This window comes from Pygocentrus nattereri, chromosome 4, assembly GCF_015220715.1.
Source record: "Pygocentrus nattereri isolate fPygNat1 chromosome 4, fPygNat1.pri, whole genome shotgun sequence".
Taxonomy (NCBI): Eukaryota; Metazoa; Chordata; class Actinopteri; order Characiformes; family Serrasalmidae; genus Pygocentrus; species Pygocentrus nattereri.
The window spans coordinates 11,445,759-11,459,398 of record NC_051214.1 but is presented as its reverse complement, the minus strand read 5'-3'; the positions used below and the strand labels follow the sequence as shown (position 1 = coordinate 11,459,398).

The 13,640-nt window shown below is 40.8% G+C and overlaps 1 protein-coding gene across 2 annotated transcripts in view; it reads left to right on the top strand.

The window, feature by feature from the left end:
* The window catches only part of myo6a (myosin VIa), a 177,766-nt gene that overhangs the window by 28,460 nt on the left and 135,666 nt on the right, over window positions 1-13,640 (top strand). For both annotated transcript variants that reach the window (XM_017697703.2, XM_037538156.1), the window contains exons 2-4: window positions 3,874-3,999; window positions 11,222-11,291; window positions 12,860-12,933. In XM_017697703.2, the coding sequence (XP_017553192.2) occupies window positions 3,883-3,999; window positions 11,222-11,291; window positions 12,860-12,933 (261 nt within the window). In that variant the 5' untranslated portion in view covers window positions 3,874-3,882. The remainder of the gene's footprint in view (window positions 1-3,873; window positions 4,000-11,221; window positions 11,292-12,859; window positions 12,934-13,640) is intronic.

The window sequence follows — 13,640 nt, the reverse complement described above, 5'->3', positions numbered from 1 at the left end:
CAAGGGGCAAGGTGGCACTTAAAAACAAGGGGTAGGGGTAAAAATAAGAAATGGGATTAGAAACAAGTCCTTTGTCTAGTGTCACATTTTATTGGCGCTATATTTAACATGTAGCCGCACAACCTGTTGTTATTGTTCAGAGGTGTGGCGCTGGTTGCCTAATGCCGATGTAAACATCCATGTGATGATGTTTAGATCTGGACTATTTGGGGTATTTTGGTGAAATTACACAGATTCTTTGTCCAGGACAAATTGGCTAGTCAAACTGCACACATGACATTACCGGACCATGTTGGTAAAACTAATCCAGCTCCAATAGGGCTTTAGTTTCTGTATTTTTCAGAAGAATCACAGAATCACTTTATTTTTCCAAGTGTGTTAGACTTACAAGGAATCTGCCTTGGTGTGTGCAAGCATGTGTGACATGTAACAGACTGAACAGACCAGACAAACAAACTGTTAATAGATATTTGACCGAATGAAGAATAAAATGCTAAACATAGAATCAAAAAATCTTGGTAACAAGACCCAAAAAGCCAAATGTGACTTCAGCTTTTTAGGTTAAGGCAAAAATAAATCAATGGAGCCAGTGACCCACACCTAACAGCATAAGCTTGATGGTCAGAGTGAATCACAGTGCACTGAAACAAATGCACAAGAGACTCTCTGTTTCCAGTGAGTGGAGTAAGTGCGGATCGTTTCTAGAGCAGCTTTATTCTATTTTAAAGCTGTTTTGATGGCTTGTATGGTTGTGGTTGGGTTTCTTGGGCTGAAGTGTGTTTTGAAGACTAGCTGTGAGAGAACTGGAATACAGTCTTAATTGTTGGGTGCTTCAATGCAAATCGCGTACCTCAGAGGTGACGTTTCAGCACACTTTTGTTTCTGCTAATAGCTCAGTGAAGGCTCAGTGGTGCTGAACAGCCACCGGTAGCTTATTGTCTTTGTATTCCATTGTTTAAGTGTGTTGATTGGAACCAATCAGATCCATCCACATGTCCCGCAGTCCTGGAGAGGAGTCTGAATGGTCTTTGTGGCCTGGCAGATCAGAATGGTTTGGTTTTCCTGCTTCAGTTTTTGGCCATGAGTTCTGTACAAACACATCATTAGGATTCTAAGGCCCAATCCATTGGGTTACAAGGAGTAGTGGTTGAAATCTTCTAGTATATAATGGGACCCTCAAATAAAAAAGAGCATTACTTCATTAACAGGCTACTAGCAGTGCTCTGTAGGCGACCCCGCCAGTCAGAGTAGGGTGAAGTTCAGCTCCTCGCTGCTGGTCTTTAGTTACATTTGGGGCATCATATATCTTCAAAGATGGGGATGCAACAATTACTTATTATTGCCCACCCCTAATTATTCAGTGAAATGAAGTTGAAGACAGCTGTTTGCCAGCTTCTTGCTTGAATATTCCTGTTCCATTTTTATACCTCTTATGAAGAAAAGGACCATAATATGTTTGAAATGACCTTAAACTAAGATAATGCAGTGGTTATTGTAACATTTAATGGAAAAACATCTCACATTTGTGTTGTTTTTTTGGTCTCTTGTTCAGTCAGCAAGTTTTACGTAAACAGACGAGACGAGGTTTTCCGGCCATTTCCAATACGCCGCCTCCAGCTGTGGTGGTCTCACTTGTTTGTCACATGACAGGACAGGTGAATCATATTTAAAATAGCCTGAAAAAATAATCAGGACATGTTTACCTGCTTTGTCTCCCTACTATAGCAATAATGGTATATCACTCTGACATTTGTAGTTTATCTGAAGGAGACTGAAAAGCAGGGCCCTCACGATTCATTCACAGCTTCAGTTTTACGCATCAGTCAGTCAAACGAGTCACCCAATAAAAAAGAGCACAAACAAAAAACTACATCACTTCATTAACAGCTACTCTGCTCTGTAGGCGACCCTGCTGGCCTGCAGTGACAGCAGAGGAGGGGAAAGTTCAGCTCCTCACTGCTTAAATATATTTAGGGCATCATACGCCTTCAAAGAGGGGGCAATTATTTATTATCACCACCAAGAATTCTTTGGTGATATGAAGCTGAACTTAGCTTTCTAATCGCCAGCTTCATGATCGATTTCCCGTTCCACCTTAAATGGTGAGGCAACCTCGGGTACCAGAACGTAACTGCTGCACCATTTAAGGTGGAATGGGACATCAGCGTATTACTCGTGATTTTTATGTGTGTTATGAAGGAAATGACCATTAGACGCCATTACAGTGGTTCTTACAATTCAACGGCTTTTTAACAGAGAAATACTTACATTAATGTGTCTGTTTGGTCGCTTGTGCAGCCGTCTTGCCGATGAACGCAGGGCGTTCTGGGAATTTTCTCCTAACCCTCCGTTTGTAGTGCGCCGCTGAAAAATCTCTGTTTGAAGGGCCGAATATCCCCAACCCCTAGACGTGAACGCGCAAAACGGAGGGGTAGGAGTAAGTGTTAGGGGCAAGTGGGAAATGGGATTGGACCTAGAAGTGCTTTTCAAAAAGGTTCTATATAGAACCATCTACAGCACTATGCAGACTAAAGAACTCTTTAATCATGCAAAAGGTTCACCTGGTTCATGGTTCTACATAGAGCCATTCTTTTCACTAATGAAGAACCATAAGAGTCTTCTAGTATGATCTAGTATCCTCTTTCTCCTCTTCTTCCCGCTTCTTCTTCTTTTTTCCTTCTCTTCTTCTTCTTTTTCCTCTTCTTCTTCCTCTTCCTTTTTCTTCTTTCTCTTTTTTTTCATTCTCCTCTTCCTCTTCTTCTGTTCTTCATTTTTTTCTTCTCCTCTTCCTCTTCTATTTTTCTTCTTTTTTCATCTCCTCTTCCTCTTCTTCTATTCTTCTTTTTTTGTTCTCCTCTTCCTCTTCTTCTATTTTTCTTCTTTGTTCGTCTCCTCTTCTATTTTTCTTCTTTTTTCGTCTCCTTTTCCTCATCTTCTATTTTTCTTTTTTCTTCTCCTCCTCCTCTTCTTTTCTTCCTCTTTCTCTTCTTTTTTTCCTCTTTTTTCTTCCTCTTCTTTTTTCTTCATCTTTTTCTTTTTTCCTTTCTTCCTTTCTTCTTCTATTTATCTACGTCTTCTTCTTCTTCTTCTTCTTCTTCTTCTTCTTCTTCCTCTATTTTATTCTTTTTCTTCTACTTCCTGTTCTTTTTTTTCTTCTTCCTCTTCTCCTCCTCCTCTTCTTTTCTTCCTCTTTCTCTTTTTTTCTTCTTCTTTTCCTCTTCCTCTTCTTTTTCCTTCTTCTTCTTCTTCTTCTTCTCCTTCTTCTTCTTCTCCTTCTTCTTCTTCTCCTTCTTCTTCTTCTCCTTCTTCTTCTTCTTCTCCTTCTTCTTCTTCTCCTTCTTCTTCTCCTTCTTCTCCTTCTTCTTTCTTCTTTTTCTTCTTCTACTACCTCTTCTTTTTTCTTCTTCTTCTTCTTTTTTTCTTCTCCTCTTGTTCTTCTTTTTTCTTTTTCTCCCTCTTCTCCTTTTTTGTCTTCTTCCTCTTATTTGTCTTTTTTCATCTTTATCTTCTCCGACTTCATGCTGTTTAAGATCTCCTCTTTAAGGTCACTTTTGTCCTCTTCGTCTGTTTCTTTGTCTTCTTTGTGTTCATCTTCCTCATTTTATCCTTTTTCTGTCTTTTTACTTTCTTCCGCTACTTTTTTCTTCATCTTTGTCTTGCTGTCTTTTTCTTCCTGATCTTCTTCTTCTTCTTCTTCTTCTTCTTCTTCTTCTTCTTCTTCTTCTTCTTCTTCTTCTTCATATTACTACTTTTCTTGTTATTAATATTTTTTTATCTTATTTATTATTAATGATAATAATAGACTCATTATTAGAATGGTTGGGATCAGAGTTCTTGTTGTCTGACGTTCTCTATCCTGTCTTCTGGTTGCAGTGTGGTGAGATGGAGGATGGGAAACCGGTGTGGGCGCCCCACCCTACAGATGGGTTCCAGCTGGGCACCATTGTGGACATCGGAGCGGACAGCCTGACCATCGAGCCCCTAAAGGAGAGAGGAAAGGTGAGCCTCTTCTCTGACCTTTCTGCTTTATCTGCAGGGTCAGATTATCTCAGGAGCAGACTGCACTCTCGAGTCTGCTCTGAAGATTAAAGCTCAATTTTCTAGAATTGATATTTTCCAGACTGATTTTTAGAGGTTTTTGTGGTGTTTACATGTTGTAACTGACTTTTCATTTGGTTCCCTGTCATGAATTGTCATGAATTGTCTTTTCAAATTCCAAATCTAACCAAATTGTTTCTTTTGGGTTACTGATGTACAAGATATGTGCAAAAAACGTGCACACATCTGCCGATGTATCGTGGTATGAAATCGAGAATTTGTCCCCCTTTTTGCTGAAGTATGCTCTGGGTAGGCTTTACAGTAGATGTTGAAACATTGCTCTAAGGATTTGATTGCTCTCAGCCACAAGAGCATTAGGATGTGATCAGGTCCTGATGTTGGATGATTAGTTCTGGATCACAGAGGTTTTGGGTGGAGCTCCATCACTTCAAAGAACACCGTTCCACTGCTCCACAGTCCAAGTGCTGGAAATGGGGCATAGATTCATGTACTGCTGCTCCTCCAGAGCTTTTTATGGAGGTCTGATCCACCCGTGCCAGTGCAGCACACACTAACACACCACCACCATGACAGTGTCACTGCAGTGCTGAGAATGATCCACCACCGAAATAATACCTGCTCTTCAGTGGTCCTGTAGGGGTCCTAAGTATTGATCAGTGGGGTAAAATAGGGCCAACAAATTATGCTGATGCACTATAGTCTGTAATTGTAGAACTACAAAGTGCAGCTACATGGTAAGTGGACTTGTTTCCAAGTCTATCTTGGTTGCAGGTGGTTTTCTGAGCCAGAGTAAGTCGCCTAAAGTACTGAAGCAAACTAACCAATGCAGCATTTTATAATCTAAAGCGTATCAGAAACAGTCATCTTTCAGTACCCATGAGCACGCAGCTGCAGTCAGTTAACTGACCAGGGTTTTCAATGTGTCTGAGTGGCACCAGCTGTTTTGTGCAAGAAAGAGTGATTTTGCAGGAGTGTGTGTGTGTGTGTGTGTGTGTGTGTGTGTGTGTGTGTGTGTGTGTGTGTTTTGCTACCCTTGTGAGGACCACATTATAATAATGTTAGAACAACTTAACAATTTTGTGTGTGGACATTAAGGTGGTCCTTATTTAAGTATGTGTTGTTTTCACCACATTTATTGATTTATTTATTTGGGAAAACTAAAAGAGCATAAGTGCCTTTATAATACAAACATCAATTGAAACCAACGAAAGTCCTCACAAGTGAGAAAAACAAGTTTGGTTGGTGTGTGTGTGTGTGTGAGAAACATTACATCTGCCCCATGTGATGTTGGACGGATGTCCCTGGAGTGGCCTGCTCTGATGATTGCCACAATGTGAGGAGTGTTCACCAGCACAGTCTTTGTGCCAACAGATGGCAGGCACCCCGACACCGAGAGTGAGAGATAAAGGCATAAAATGAAAGGGAGAGAGAGAGAAGGAGGCATGGATAGAACGAGGGAGGCAGAAAGAGTAAGGGAGAAGCAGAGGGAAAGGGGAAAAAGGAGGAAAAAATAACGCATGACACCACGTCACCCTCTGTGAATGGTGGCGTTTGAGCCAAAAGCATTCAGTAATGGCACACCGTCTCTGCCTCAGAGGCAGCCTGGCATAGAGAGAGGCTTAATTCTGAGGATTACTTCATACCTCTACACACACATATGCACACTTTTACTTCATACAACTTCATTAGATATGGTATATAGGTACCTATATGTAATAATATATCCCTTATGAATTAGAAAAAAAAGGACCTACATGTAGTGTCTCCTGTATGTATTATAATCATGAAAGAATCTATATGGAAATAATAATTGACCACACAGTAAATACAGAAAAAAAATTAGTTATTGAGACTTCTCTGTTATATTCTGTATTAATGTCTGTATTAATATTTGCACAGTGCTGAAAAATAAATTAGAACTGGACGTTAAATAAATGAAGGGTGGCCTCTGACTTTTGCTCAGTACTGTAGTTCAGGCTGGAGGTCTCCAGTCTGTGTCGTAGAGATTTGTAAGACATCTTAAAAGCAGCTCAGGGTCCCACTAAGCACCCCTCTGTGGCTCAGGCTGGTGTGTGGAATGCGTGAGGAATGCCCTCCAGTCCGAAACGGCGGATGCTGGGCCTCTCAGCCAGCGGGGGCTCCCTGTAAATGTAACGCATCTGACAGAGCCTGACCCGCCTGGTCGAAGGTCACCTGACATCTGTGCCACACATTGTTTTTTAGTTCTAGAGTGAGTACTCGGGTATTCACGTTCAGTCTGAAGGTAATTCTGCAAATATCAAAAAATTATGATCACAATTTTTCCTTATCTCAAATGTGTAGACTTTTGACTGAATTTGGCCTCTTTAGTTTTGTGATGGCTATATCTAACACTATGTAGAAGTTATTAAGACACCCTGTTAATTATTGAGTTTAGGTTTTTCAGCCACACACATAGCCTTGCAGTCTTGATAGGCGAAGACTAGCAGTAGAATGGGTCGCACTGATGAGATCAGTGACTTCAAACAGTGATTCAACCTCTGCCACAAGTCAGTTGAAATTTCTGTCTTGCTAGATCTGCCCTGGTCAACTGTAAGTACTGTTATTGTGAAATGCAAGCACAGAGGAGCAGCAACAGCTCAGGCACAAAGCAATAAATGATGTAAACTCACTGAGTGGGGCTGCCGAGTGCTGAAGCAAAAAAAAAAAAAAGTTCCAACATTCTCCTGTCACTCGTTGATAAGAACGTTACCTGCCTGACTGCACTGTTCCAACTGTAAAGTTTGGTGGAGGAGGAATGATGCTATGGGGTTGTTTTCAGGGGTTGGTCTAGACCCCTTACTTCCAGAGTAGGGAAATCTTAATGCTTCAGCAAACCAAGACATATTGGACAATTCTATGCTTCCAACTTCCAAGATCATTTTCTGTTCCAGCATGACTGAGCCCCAATATATACTGTCTGTCTCTCTCTCCCTCTCTCTCTCTCTCTCTCTCTCTCTCTCTCTCTCTCTCTCTCTCTCTCTCTCTCTCTCTCTCTCTCTCTCTCTCTCTGTCTGTCTGTCTGTCTGTCTGTCTGTCTGTCTGTCTCTCTGTCTATCTGACTCTGTCTGTCTGTCTGTCTGTCTCTCTCTCTTTTCTCTCTCTCTCTCTCTCTCTCTCTCTCTCTCTGTCTGTCTGACTCTCTGTCTATCTGACTCTCTCTCTCTCTCTCTCTCTCTCTCTCTCTCTCTCTCTCTCTCTCTCTCTCTGGCTGTCTCTCTGGCTGTCTCTCTGTCTGTCTGTCTGGCTGTCTCTCTCTCTCCGTCTCTCTCCAACAAAGAAATGAACCTTTTGAAAATATGGAAGGCCTTGCGAGTATAATTGGAGGGATTGGATCGCTTCTGGAAGTGATCTTCCCATTTGGAAAATCGCTCCAGATTTGTTACAGTTTGTCAGAAAGGAGTTAAAATTGGGCAGTGTAGGCCCAGCTTAAGTATTTATATATATCTGGAATAGTCTGACCAATGTTGGCCTGGACCACATCTTTTTATCAGAATGAGCTTAGGTGCATTAAGACCTTAGACTGACCACGACAATTACAGTGTGCTGTTCACATTATCGTAGCTTAATCCAAAGTTAAAATGCACAACTTTAACTCCAGTTTTCCCTGATTCTTAGACTGGCTGAATCTGTGCTGGTCAGCTCTGGCCTGCAGGACCTGAGGCAGGCAGGATTGATAGTTGGGTGAGAAAATCGAGTAGTGTGTGAGGGGCACAGACTGAGATTTTTGGCCTCACAATCGGAGGGCATTTGATTTATATAAAGACCAATTTTACGCCACATTTTGAGGTGGTATGATAGGTATTGCAGATTGGAATATCAACTGATACTAATCAGTATTCCTCCCCCTTCATTTTCAGTGGGGAGTAGCAGGAAAGTGTGTGAGTGATTGTGGTATAGTGAGTGGCATGAACATGACTTGTGTTGTGATAGCAGTCAAACTGGCTTCAACTTCATGCAAATTGCACACGGCAGCCACAGAGCGCTGACCAATCAGGCAGATGCAACTGTCCATTGTTTGTGCACAGCAAGGACGTTCCTACATAGTTCCGCCTGGATGACATAGAAGGAAAGTTAACAATGGCCGTGCCTGGATTCCCCATTCTGTGTGATCCAGAAAGTAACAAATAGAATGGCAGAAAGTATCTGACCCACAAACCAAGAGCTTTCTTGCACTCCTTGCTGATGAAAGTGTCCAAGCCGAGCTCATATCATATTTAATGAAATGTGTATATATAGAGACCAGACAAAGCTTATCCAGATATGATCTGGATACAAATCACATGTTAATGCAAGGCGCAGACAAACTTATACTGTTCACATCAAAATTCTGGTTGCACTGTGTTAGAAGGTTTTAGCCGAAAGTTTGGGCACACTTGGTCAAATTACACATTTTGCTGATTTTCAAAGTGAAAACATGTAAACAGCATCTCTGCATGGAACACACTTAAATATGACAGATTTCTGCCAAATTTAATGCACAGTTATTGAAACTCAACAGAAACTGAAAGGGTGTCTAAACATGCGCACACGTCACATGGCATTTTTTTTTTTTTTTTTTTTGGGATATATTAAATTCAACAAATAAATAATATTTTTCCCATTAATTAAGAGGGGCAAGGGCCCATCCTAACAGGGTAAAATGTAACACTGATGTCTTTTTGGAGTCTAACAGGTCCTGGAAGAACATGCTTTTGGTCATCATGCCATCGCCTGTGAACTTTTCAGATATTTCTCAAGATTTACCCTGTTTTTCTTCCATAAAAGTGACTTTTTCACAATTTTTAGTGTAACCGAAGCTGTATGTATTGTTTTAATCTACCTCTTGGTTACTGTAACAGCACCATTTTAAAACATGCAAATAACTCACAGGGAGAGCTGGCCAGTCTCCACATGGTGGAGGTAGTTTTACCAGTGGAACAACTAGGCCTTGTGAAGTAAACAATGAGAGGAGTGTGTATCGTCTCTTATCATTTCAGAACAGGTAACTGTTTGAAACTTTTTGTAGAGTTAAAAAAGAAAAGTTTTTGTGTAACAGAGGTGTTTAGTTTGCTTGTAATTCCGCCCATTTTTCCAAAATGTGTAGACGAAAATTTTATTGCAAGTCTGTTACCAATTCATGTAATGACTTTCTGTGAGGGAACTTTAGAGGCATTAAACTCTTCAGACATCTGGTTTCCCATCACCCCCACTATGAACTATTCTGACTCGGAAGTTTCTCTAGAATGGTGCATTTCCTATGTACAGCACCCTGCATGTACCTCTCTGCCATACATGACTTCTAAAAACATGTTTTAGGCCAAAGCTTTATATGAAAACTCTAATAAAACAGTGTTTCAGTCATCAGGCAGTGTGTTCGTCATATCCATTTCATGCATTAACTTTCTGTGAGGGAGCTTTTAGTAGCATTTCATATCAAGCCACCCTGAATGCCTTTGTTTATATAATAAGGATTTAATAATGCAGAAATTTCGAAAAATCAGTGGAGTTGTCCTTTAAACTTGCTAGTATGTTTTAAAATTATACATCAAAAACCAGTGTGTTGGTTTGTGTCCTGCTCTCTCTGACATCCCGATTTCCAGGAAAACAGCATTCAGGAAATGATGTCAAGGAGGATGTCTGATGTCAAGGAGTTCCGACTTTAGAATACTTCCTGCAGTGATAACAAAGCCACCCAAACACATCAGCTGTTCCTCCTCCTCCTCCTCTCAGCCGCACTGAGAGTGAACAGGAGCTGCTGACTGAAGTCCTCAGTTGTCTTTATATGTTCAGTATTAATACTGATTAAGCCTGAAGATCCAGCACCTGGACCTGTAGAGAACACAGTGCACGCAGCATGTGCAGAGAGGAGTTAGTGAATACAGTAAATACCTGTGTAAGAATTTTCTAGGCCTAAATGTAACCTCAGCAGCCAAAGCTGAAACATGGAGCTTTTGTGGAAAGTTTTTCTCCCTCTTTTTTTTTTTTTTTTCAGCCTCTCTTTCTTTCTGTCCTTTGTCTCTTTCTTTCTCTCTCTCTCTATCTCTCACTTTATCTCTCTCTTTCCTAATCTCCGTCCCTCACTTTCTCTTTCGTGCTACGCTCTCTATCTCTCTCCTTTGTCTCTCTTTATCTCTCTCTTTGTCTCTCTCTCTCTCCCTAATCTCTCTTGCTCACTTTCTCTCTACCCCAACCTCTTTCTCTTCTTTTTGTCTTTCATCTCTCTCATTTCTCTCTCTCTCTCTCTCTCTCTCTCTCTCTCTCTCTCTCTCTCTCTCTCTCTCTCTGTCTATTTCTCTCTTGTTCGCTCTCTCTGTTACACTCACTCACTCACTCACTCACACTCTCTCTCTCTCTCTCTCTCTCTCTCTCTCTCTCTCTCTCTCTGTCTCTCTCTCTCTCTCTCTCTCTCTCTCTCTCTCTCTCTCTCTCTCTCTCTCTCTCACTCTCTCTCTCTCTGTCTGTCTGTCTGTCTCTCTCTCTCTCTCTCTCTCTCTCTCTCTCTCTCTCTCTCTCTCTCTCTCTCTCTCTCTCTCTCTCATATCCTCCCTGTAATTGTGCACGGAGTAGACAGATGTGTTGCATATAACCATTTAATAACTAGATACTTCATGACATAAGGAACATATATATTTGCTGCTTTTCTGTCTGAAATACACACACGACTGACGACTGGCTGGAATGTGTTAGAAATACTGGCCACTTTATTAGAAACCCCACCCTCGTAGTTCCACCTTGCCGGTGTTCAGTTAGAGGCTGTCTGCTGATGCACAGCAGTTAACCATCCTCTAGATCTTCATCAGTGGTCAGTTTCTGACCGCAGAGCTGCTCTTGGCTGGATATGTTTTGGTGGGGGATCGCACTCATCCTAGCAGTGGTCAGAAACTGACCTATGAGGAATGCAGTGGAGGACAACTGATAAACTGGTGCTAGTTGGTCTACAGTCTGTGATTGTACACCTATATAGCGGAGCTATAAGGTCGATGGAGCTCATAAAGTGGACAGTGAGTGGATAAATGAGGTTGGGGCTTTTTATATAATGGATGATTGGAGTTTATAATTTATGTATTTTTTATCATTTGGTGACTGTTAAATCTAAATAAATATAAATCTATGTTTATAAGTGACCTAACGCTGCAGTGTTTTTCTCCTTTCTGTGTTGCAGACATTCCTTGCTCCTGTTAATCAGGTGTTCCCTGCTGAGGATGACGTCAACAAACATGTGGAGGACAACTGTGAGTGATCAGAGTGTAAAACCCACTTTGTTTTCTGGGCTTAAGTTTAAGCCAAGACCAGTCATGTCAAACAGGGGACTTTCCAGGCCAAAGTGCTGGGAAGATTAGCGTTTACTGCCATCTGACACTCTGAGCTGAAGTCTGCAGTGTTTTGGTCCACGAGGACTGGAGCCTGACCCATGTGGCATAGACTAAAACATTAACAAACTAGAATTTAGACCAGGTGTAGAAGTTTTCCAGAACCTTGGTTTAATATCTGAACCCAACTGAATCGTCCATTCTGAGACTTCGGTGGTTCCCTTTAACTCGTTTATATATTTCGACTGCTTTATGAGGTCACATTCTTTACATTTAAAATAAATGCAACGACAATGTTGAGAAATTGTATTGAGACAATGTTGAGAAATTGTATTGAGACAATGTTGAGAAATAGGTCCTTTGTTGCATCAGCCATAAAGAGTTAACGTGCTTAGAAGTGGCCTGTTTAAAGAGTTATTCCACCAATTATTAAACATTTCTGTATAATTCAATCATTGAGACGCAACCAGTCATTTAGAGTGGTTTAATGTGAAATGGTGACTTGTTATCATCTCAGATTTCTTTACAGTGGTGATGGGAACCAGGGCTCACAAAGTCTACAACACTTTGATTTACTATCCATCCCAGCGAATGTGTTTTATACGTACTGTTGATGATGGTAAAATAATGGCAGATCTGTTTAAATATGTTTTCTTTTGGGAGTATTTTGCCATAAATCACCCTGTATGTACCTCTCTGCCATAAATAAATTTTGAAATATGTTTTACGATTAATTGTCATCTAAAAACTATAATAAAACAATGTTTGGCAGCACATTCATAACTGTTTCTTGTAGTAACTTTCTCTGGTGGAGCATTAAAATCTTCAGACGTCTGGTTCCTATAACCACCACGTTTCTCAGGCATTTCAGGCCACAGCATATGTATTACACATGCGTATTAACGTCACATAGCTCGATGTTTAGGTCTCAAATGCAAAATCAACATTATACTACTGAATATGTGATGATGAACGTTAGATTCATCCACTCAGGGAAGGGGTCTGAAGCACAACACGCGTTGCAAACTGTTCATCTGCACTTTCGCATGCAGTTACACATTTCCACCAGAGAGGTCTCCAAATCCCCAAATTGTACATAGTGTAGCTTTAAATCGGTCTTTGAAGATAAAGGCTGCAGCTGCAGTTCTTTTCTTTCTGCAGCTTTACCTGGTGGTCTGTTGTCAGACTGAGGCATGCTAGTTAGCCCACTATCTCATAAAACGGCATCTCTCTCACTCAAAGGACTGACAAGCAATAGTGCTTCAGAAGCATCCTGGTCTGATAAGGATATTATTATTATAGGATCATCCTCCCAAATTATTGGTACCATTGTGCTGTAGTGAGCTATGCTTCACTAGGATTTGACTAAATTTGATTAAAAAGCCACATTTTTTTTTTTCCTCTGCTGTCATCACATTTATCTGATTTGATCCATTCTCTTGCATAAAGTTTGATCGTAATATCTTTTTCTGCCTCTGATTCATTTGCAGGCTCGCTGATGTACTTGAATGAAGCCACACTCCTTAATAACATCCGTGTGCGCTACAGCAAAGACAGAATTTACGTGAGTATAAAATGTCCACCAAAAGCAGCGAAGAGAATCTGGCTTTGGCCCTGTGTAGGCGGCCTGTGGGCAGAAGATTTCACTGCGGAAGGCGAAGGACTGAACATAGCTTTAATACAGTGTAGCTCAATACTGTAGTGCCTTCTTTCAGAGTCCCACGCCCCTCTCTCTTCAGCACTGCAGCCTTATTATTGTGTGTCCTGTTATTTGTTTTCTAGTTCTTTATTCTCTTCTTTCCTTTGATGACACAGCGGTCGCCTTTGTCTCCCATTTTGTAGGATGTTTGCCCAGCTTTCTCATCCCCCAGCGTCCAGTGTTTATCTATTACAGGTTGCGTGATCTGTTTGGCCCAGTGAGCTGATATAGGCTGATATACTTCATTTATTTTTATATCTATTATTTTTTTGGTGGTAAAATGAGACATAGTCATTCAGAATTGTTTGATGTGAAATATTTCTTTGTAGAAAATTTGGAACTTGACCAGAGGTCACTTCTACCAAATATAGCCATTATTTTTACTGTCCAAAATGACCAGTGAGCATTGTTCCTTTGGAGGTTTATATGTATTGCCGTTAATGATGACGTAGTGATAAATCAAGAAATAAGTTTTCTTTGTGGGCTATTTTTCCTTCCGTACATCCCTCATGCACATATTCCTATTAAGTATATTTTGAAAAAATATTAATGTTTTGGGCCAAAGTCTGATC